The sequence below is a fragment of the Rhinolophus hipposideros genome, assembly GCF_964194185.1.
Source record: "Rhinolophus hipposideros genome assembly, chromosome: 22".
In the NCBI taxonomy this organism is placed as follows: Eukaryota; Metazoa; Chordata; class Mammalia; order Chiroptera; family Rhinolophidae; genus Rhinolophus; species Rhinolophus hipposideros.
The window spans coordinates 1,328,505-1,336,785 of NC_138068.1; the positions used below are offsets into that span (position 1 = coordinate 1,328,505).

Consider the following 8,281-nt stretch of genomic DNA (forward strand, 5'->3'; position numbering starts at 1 on the left):
TCAGAAGCAGGAAACTTTATTTGAGGGAAACAATAGTTCGAGAGTGTGTTGCTGGACGAGTGAGCTGGCAGCAGCTGAGCCGTCCTCGCCAGGCCCTGGCAGTTAGTGGACGCCAGATCTGCAGTGAATACTGGGCCGTGCAGACTTGAGCCACACGACAGAGAAGGGGCACTCTGAGCACTCAGCCTCAGCTGCCATCACCCCAACCGAGAATCAGTCGGTCAGACACGCTGGCCTTGTCTCCACAGTGTCTTCTGAGCGGACCACAGGGAGCTGCAAGGCTGGAGGCGGCCGCCGGCCCAGACGCTTTCTGGGTCCTGGAGGTGACAGTGCTGCAGAGATGTGGCCCAGCATTTCCTCTCCGCACTCGGCCTTCCCTCTGCCAATAACCTGCTGAGCAGATGCCAGTCTGAAGCCACGTCCCGGGTTGCATATTGGGTGCATTCAGTCAAGCAAAAGTTGTGAATCTTTTTCAGTGTTGGGCTCCTACAGAGCACGGCACAGTCTGGGGACAACGGGAGGGGGCGCCTGCAAATGCCCCTTGTCCCCGGCCCCACAGAGCAGAGAACACCCTGTAGAAACCGCCGCTCTGTGAGCTGTGGGGACAGCTGTGGAAAGGCAGGTCTGCCCGGGACAGAGGCTCACGTGCGGGCTGACACTTTGGAACCAGACTGGCACCTGGCCTCGGTCCCGCTGTGCTGGTTCCTGCACATGCCGCGTGGTCCCCTAAACGGAGCTAAGTACGCGACGCGCCCATCTCAGCATGTCAGTCCACACAGGAAGCACTGGGAGCAGACTGTCAGCAGCACCAGTGTCCCCACCAGAGGGGGCCTGGCCAAGGCTGGGGGGCGTCAGAGGGCAGGCCGACCTGCCCCGGAAGGTGGTGCCCACTACCACCTGAGCGGCTGGCGGCCCCGCTGCAGCTCGGCGGCCACGTGGCGGTCGTGGAGCTCCTTGAGGCACAACAGCAGCTCTTCCAGGTTCTCACCGGTGGCCGCGGACAGGGCGATGGCCTTCGTACCCAGGCGGGCCTGCAGCTCGGGCAGGTTGGCTCGCGCCTGGGGGAGGTCGATCTTGTTGGCGATGATGGCGTGGGGTCTGCTGGACAGGCCCTTCTCATACTGGTCCAGCTCGTGCTTCAGGTCGTCCAGCTGGGTCCAGGGCTGCGGCACTGACAGATCCAGCACGAATAGGAGGAAGCCACAGCGCTCGATGTGCCTGAGGAAGGCGTGCCCCAGGCCCCGGTTCCGGTGGGCGCCGCGGACCAGGCCCGGCACGTCGGCCACTGCGGGACACAGAGCAGAGCCGCCAGCGGCCCGGGTGACCGCTGGGCCCTGCCCCCGGCTTCTAGGACTTTCCTTCCCAGGAACACCTTAAACCGAACTCATTCAATTTACTGCCTCAGTGACTCATTAGGCCAATTGCCACCCGAGGCGTTTCAGTGTTGAGTTTTACAAAATGCCTTGAAATATTTGGGTGACAGGCATGATGACGGATCAAGTAAAGAGGAATATATATTCACTGGAATTACACCTGCCAGTCTTTCTGGCTTCAAAAATGATTTAAAACCGGGGAAATGGCTTCCTGCAATCTATTAATAATTTGATTACCGGTAGAAATTAGAGTACTTTGTGAATATAAAGTGCTGTATGAACAATGTTAGCAGCAGGCTTACTATGTTTAAGGGGTACATTCTCTTGGGGGGAAGAGTTTTCTCTCAGAATGGGACAGGCAAAGCTTGTAACATCACACGCTGTCTGGATGTTGCAACATGCAGCCAGGTCCCCCCAGATAAAGGAGAAGAACACAGGCGGTGAGAGGCGTCAGCTCCTCAGGCTGGCCGTGCGAACTCCAGCTCCCGGACTGACCGACACACGCCTGGGGACGAGGTGGGAAACAACCCAGACCCTAATGCTGAGAGGACACACAGGCTCCGTCTCAGCTGGGAAGCTCCGTGCTGTCGAACCCCTCACGCCAGCTCCCCAGCGCCTGGGGAGCCCTACCTGCTACTTGTTGGTGGCCCTCATAGTGCACGATGCCAACGTGGGGCTTTAGGGTCGTGAACGGGTAGGCAGCCACGGCAGGCTTCGCGTTCGAAATGGCCCGGAGCAGTGAGGACTTCCCCGCATTGGGCAGTCCGACCTGGAAGAGAGGGGACACGCTGCAGCACGTCCTCAGGCTGCGATGGCCCGAGGTCAGGGCGAGTCTCAGGACGGGGACTGGACAGCTGAGGGAACAGCTCCTATTCCAGGTCACAGGATGCTGACTGGAGAAAGGGGGACTGTTACTCCCCGCTCGGCCAGTGGTGCTTTCCTCCACCAGAAGCAGCAGACTTTCCACAGCTCCGTGTGTGAAGTGCCAGCCCTCCCGCCCAGGGCATCAGGTGACACTCACCAGCCCTGCATGGGCCATGGTCTTGAGCTCCAGGAAGAGGACCCGCTCCTGACCGGGCTGTCCGGGTGTACAGGCCACTGGTGCGCGGTTATCGTTGGCCAGGAAAAAGCGGTTGCCCTTTCCTCCTGCCCCGCCAAGGGCGGCGATGTACTCGTCACCTGGGCGCGACAGGTCGGCCAGAACTTGGTTTCCCTCCTTCACCAAAGTGCCCAAGGGGACCTGCGGAACAGGACAGTGTTTACAGGGTGAAAGGGACACTCGAGGACAGTGGCGGGGGCCTGGGGTACCTGTCCAGTTCGGGAGGGGTGCAGTGGAAGGGGCTCAGCTAAGCACTCTTCCCGGAGCCACGGAGTACCAGGAGAACGGCCCCGGCCTTTGAAGGGTGTTATGGGGCTGGTGACACACCTGCAAACTGCACAGATAGCGTTTTCAAAGTGTTCCTAAGACAGGAGGGTGAGCAGAAGCATCGGAAAATGCTGCGATAATCTGAGAGAAGAAAGAGTAAGCCCTCAGCTCAGAGGAGGCGCTCCAGAGGGCTGGGGTAGAGGAAGCGTGGGCCCCGTGGGTTTACAAATAGGACTTGTAGTATTTTTTGAAATTGTAAAATTATTTGGGATTTGGGATTAAAATAGGGATTTCAAATAATTTAGAAATAATGATTTCATGATTTTCTCAACAGGTCTTACACACACGTGGCATAAAATAAGTACAACGTCCGGCCCGGGGTTTGCTTACTGGAGGACAGCTGCGTGGTTCAAGCCCAGGGCGCCCCTTTGGATCCTAGCACAGAACCTGGGGAGTTAGAGGTCTAGAAATGGGCCGTGCGGCTCACCCGGATGTAGAGGACAGCGCCATTTCGCCCAAAGCAGTTCTTCCTGCCACCGTCTTCTCCGTCAAAGCCCTGATACTGTGACTGGACTGACGACAGTGACTTGACTTGCTGGTCAACTGAAAGAGCAAGGAGGTTCACGTTCCTTTGTGTTAAAAACTGTCTGCATAGTAGCTTTCTGTTGTTCAGCTCAGAAACCTTCAGATGCTTGGGGAACATGGAATGCAGTGGGAGCCAAAGTTACTACACTAGCAACATGCTATTTGAAAAAGCTAAATTCTTTTCTTTTTTTCAAAAAATACTACAATTTCTGAGAGCTTCAAAATTACCCATAATGCCATCACTTGAAAGTTAGCTACACTCAATGAAGTGCCGGGCTCTTTGCTAAGCGCCCAGCTTCCCGAGCACCTGTGCTCAGCGTGTGGCATGTAGTTAACACTCTTCCTGCACAAGCTGACTCCGACATACATTTGTCCTGGGACGGATCTCACTATGTTAAGATTCCCTGACAGTTAACTACCTTCGTGTTCCTGAAATTTAAAAACACTCACTATTCAAGTTGGGTTTTGGTACATTATTTAAACGTGACCAGCCACAGAACTGAACAGAGATGACGTCCATATATCAATTTTTGAATTCAAACTCCCATTGGGATGAGAAGGGGAAACTATCTGCCCCCAAAGTGCAGCCACAGCGTTGGTCCCTGAGCTGCCCCTCAGGGCACGTGCCTCTCAGGATGACGTGGCCACCACTGCCTCCGTCACCCCCATCGGGGCCTCCAAACTCCTTCCGGGGCTCGCTGTGGAAGCAGCTCAGCCCGTCGCCTCCATGTCCTCCTCGTACAAGCAGCCGGCGACGGTCCACAAAATGCCTTTTCTGCAGAAAGCACAGCAGTGATACTGACTCCGCCATCCTTCTACGAAACAAGCAGCTGTTTGAAATGTGCCTTTCCGACCTGTGATAGGCTTCAAAAGGAGAAGTTGCCGATACCAGTCTCGCTGATCTCTCCTAACGTGCAAACCTAAGGAACAGTTCCCACAGTGACTGCCACCCGCAGGCAAAGGTTAAGCCAACCACGCAGACATGCAAGTGGTCAGCACGGACACGCTCAGTCCTGAGCTCAACACCCGACCTGAACAAATGATGGCTGTTTAGGAAACAATCTTCAAATAGAGCGCCTTTCTAGCTTTTCTGAATAGAAACATATTACTGAAACAGCAGATCATATTGACGGAAAGTTCCAGTTTCTTAGGCCACAAGAGGAACACGAGAATTAGAGTGCTGGGAGGGGCATCCAGGCCCTGCTATGAAGAAAGGACGTTTTCTGGGCCTGACTGGACAGGGCTTAGGTTTGAATGGAGCAATGCCAACAGGCTTCTCTCTGACCGTCAGCTCCTCTCCCGGCCCCGAAGGAGGCGCTCTCGCTGTGGAATTAGAGCTCAGCAGGTTACTACTTGGTAAACACGAGCTTCCCAGACAAGTTCAGCCACCCAAGCGACACACGAGTGTGGTATCAGGGGTGCCACCCCGACCACTGTGCACAGACAGACTGGCCCCCATGAGGTCCTTCCACCACATGGAGGGCAACTACTATGTAAGCAGATCTTTTTTAAAGAAAATACACAAACATTTTAGGCTCTCTGGCACCACCACATGGAAAAACCATGAATTACCATTTTTAAAAATTAGTTTCAAGTGTACAAAACAATGCAATAGTTACACATTTATACTCCTCACAAAGAGATAACCCCTCTACCCCAATCTACTACCCCTCTGACATCGCACACAGCTATTACATTTCCACTGTCTCTATTCCTTATGCTGTCCTCCGCTTCTTGTGAATATATATAATTACAGTTGACATTCATCATCATTCGGTTTCGGCTTCAGGTGCACAGTGCAGCGGTCAGGCCTCTACATCTTCCCCGAGGTGGGTTCCCTAATGAGACACGTGTCCATCGGATACCCTACACAATCTTTACATTATTGATTATATTCCCCAAACTGTCTTTCCCATCCCTGTGGCAATCTTGTGGTTACCAATTGTGCTTTCTAATCCCCTCACCTTCTCCCTCATCCCCACCCTGTAAAAACCCTGAATTACTATTTAAAAACCTCAAGGGATAATTTCGCTGCACGCCACAGTAAAATTACAGTAATCAAAATCACCCGATGGGAGGAGCGCACACCGATGAGCCCTGCAGGGAAGGCAAACGCACATTCAGTCTTACATTCTGGGGAAGACAGAACCACATGGAGACGGCATGGAATGCCCAAGTCCTCTTCCCACAGGAAGCACTGCTTCTCTGGCCCCCCACTTGGGAGATGAGTGGGTCATAAACACGTCTTTTCCTGAATTTAATTAAACACCATTCATGTTTCACACAAGATGTTTTATGTTAAGAAACACTCACACACAGTCCAGGACATCTGTAACGCACATGGGGACACACAGGCCGCTGACGGGTAGCGCCAGGCAGCCTCCGGGCCAAGGAGAAGCAGCCTCGCCAACACTCCCGGCACCCTGGCACTTGCCCTGGGCTGCTGCAGTTTTGTGACAGCTCAGGGCTTGGCACACACAGGCCCTCATTTCATCTCATCGTTTCAAGACCTATGTGTGTCCCGCCAATAACGTAATGAGGATAAATGAAGACAAGATAACGAGAACTCAAAACAACGCCCGTGCCTCCCGAGAGGGAAGCTACACCCCAGTTCCTTCCCAGTTACAAGTCTCACCAGCTTCTTCTCCGACAGCAGTTTCTTTCCGGGGGTTTCCTGGCGCTTGGAGCAGTCCACAGATCCGACCCAGAGCCACCTGGGAGCGAGCCGGCCGGGCCCGAGGACGGCCCACGCGGGCAGAGTCCAGTGCCCTACGCCCTCCATCACGGCCTGCCATCCCACTGAGAAAAGCCTCGAAGGCTTCATGGCTCCCTAACAAAAGTTAAATTGACAAAATAAGCTACCTGGTTTAAACTTGAACATCAAACAAACTAAAATCTTGACGTCTGGTTTTGAAACACAGAAGTAAACTGATGACTACGACTTTCTTACGTCACTCACCACTTAGGACCTGAGTCATGAACAGTCATCTGCCCGTATTGGCCTGCATGCTACTCAGGGGCAAGATTTGTGTACAAAGAATTTAAATCATTAAATCACCCCAACACTGGATCTAACAGCACCCACTTACTCAAATGCTATTGTGTTATCTTGTGCAGGTTACAGGGTCAAAGGGGAAGTTAAATGACACTCTACTAAATAATCCAACAGGTAAAAGAAAAAATCAAGAGATTAGAAAATATTTAACTGAATCATAAGGAAAGCACAATATATCTGCATTCATTGGATGCAGCCACAGCAGTGCTTAGAGGGAAACTTACAGTCACCCCCCTCATCCATGGGGGACACGTTCCAAGGCCCCCGTAGGTATCATGCAAATGGTACCAAATGCTAGATGTACTAGTTTCTTCCTATACATACATACGTAGCATAACGTTTAATTTATAAATTAGGGCCAGTAAGGGATTCACGACACCTAATCACAAAATGGGACAATCGTAACAACATACTGCAATACAAGCCATGTGAATCCGGTCTCTCTCCTAACGGAGATGGCTGCCCAGTGGCGAAAGGGCAGGGAGTGTCCGCGGAATAGGGCCGCTGGGCAAGGGAGGACACGTCCTGGTCCGCGGTGAGCTGGAGCCTGAGATGTCACCACACTACTCTGAACGGCATGCAATTTAAAACATTGTTTATTTCTGGACTTTTCCATGTAATATTTCTGAATGTCGTTGACTGTGGGTGACGGAAACCATGGTGGGAGGCGCAGGAGGGCAGGCAAGGGGCTCCCTGCCCCCCTGGGATCCCTGCACTGAGGTCACAGCCCCGTCCAGGAAGCCCGTCTGCAGTGCTGCGCTTTGCTTCTGTAACTGCCCGTCCCCTCATCCTTCGGCGTCGTGGATGGACAAGGGGCCGCGCAGGAACCTGGTGAGCTCAGGGGGGCCGGCGGGGGGGCCCGCGCACTCAGAGCCCTGAGCACCCAGAGGACGGTCTGACTCAAGGTTCCCAAGGGCAGGGGCGTCCCAGGCCTGCGCTTCCCGACGGCGGCCTTTACCCCGAGTGGCCCGTCTGCTGTGTCCGTGCGTCTAGGACGACGGGCCTTTGGCGCGTCGGGCTCAGCCCCCCGCGGGGCGCGAGACCACGGACCCCGCGTGTATCTTGTCCCCAAACACCAGCCGTGTGTGCGGGAGGTCCACAGTAAGTGTCCTGCACCCGCCAGGGTAAAAGTGGGAGTCTGTCCTTTGTCCTTTGGTCCCATCCCTGCCCTCCTGTCCCCGCCCCGACCCACAGATGGGTTTCATGCGACTTCCGGCTCCTCCTCTGATACCAACGTGCAAAATGAGCTGCAAAAGTGCCTCTGTCCCGAGCATTTGCTCGCCCTGCCGAGGTTTTGCTTCCCGGCGACTGTCACCAGTTTGGCTCCAAGTCATGAGGACGGCGCAGGTCTGGCCGCCTCGCGCGGGCGCCGCCCGCTCCCCGCGCGCGCTCAAGAGCGTGGCTCCCAACCCGCCTCCATCACCCCGCGCGACGCGGCCGCGACTCCCGACCCCTCCCGCGTCACGCCCGCCCTGGAGCGGGAGCGGCCGCGGCCGAGGTCACAGCACGCGCCGCGAGCGGACGCAGCTGGGCCCGCCGGCCTTCACCGAGGACGCGCACCCCAGCGGCGGAACCGGCCCCGCGGGCCCAGCGGCGAACCTGCGCGCGGGAGGGGCCCCGCGCCGGGAGGAAGCACCGCTCACAGCGGGGCCGTGCGCGCGGGGTAACCGCACGGCGCCCGAGGAAACGTCTCACACTTGACTTCGGGTCCCCGCGCCCGCGCTCCCGAGCCCGAGGCCCTCACGCCGGTACTCACCCACGCCGCGGGCACGTCACTTCCGGGCCTCGGCCGCCGCGGCGGCGGGGCACTTCCGGCGCGGTCACGCGCACGCAGGGCGGCGCGGCGCGCACGCGCGGGAGGCAGGCCGAGGGCCCTCCGCGCCGGGTGCGGGCACGAGGGGC

At 55.9% G+C, this 8,281-nt stretch overlaps 1 protein-coding gene across 12 annotated transcripts; it reads right to left on the minus strand.

The window, feature by feature from the left end:
- On the minus strand, nt 1–8,166 carry MTG2 (mitochondrial ribosome associated GTPase 2). 12 transcript variants are annotated; one of them, XM_081033267.1, is made up of 7 exons: nt 8,136–8,166; nt 5,960–6,154; nt 3,952–4,099; nt 3,227–3,342; nt 2,395–2,613; nt 2,004–2,142; nt 1–1,285 (listed from the first exon to the last, which is right to left on the minus strand). In XM_081033267.1, exons 2-7 carry the CDS (start codon nt 6,146–6,148, stop codon nt 891–893), a joined length of 1,206 nt encoding a protein of 401 aa, XP_080889393.1. In that variant the 5' UTR covers nt 6,149–6,154; nt 8,136–8,166; the 3' UTR covers nt 1–890. The 12 variants fall into 12 exon arrangements, with proteins under 12 accessions (XP_080889393.1, XP_080889398.1, XP_080889397.1 ...); XM_081033272.1 differs by having other exon boundaries at nt 7,979–8,148; XM_081033271.1 differs by having other exon boundaries at nt 6,793–8,148.
- Between the last annotated feature and the right edge of the window lie 115 nt (nt 8,167–8,281).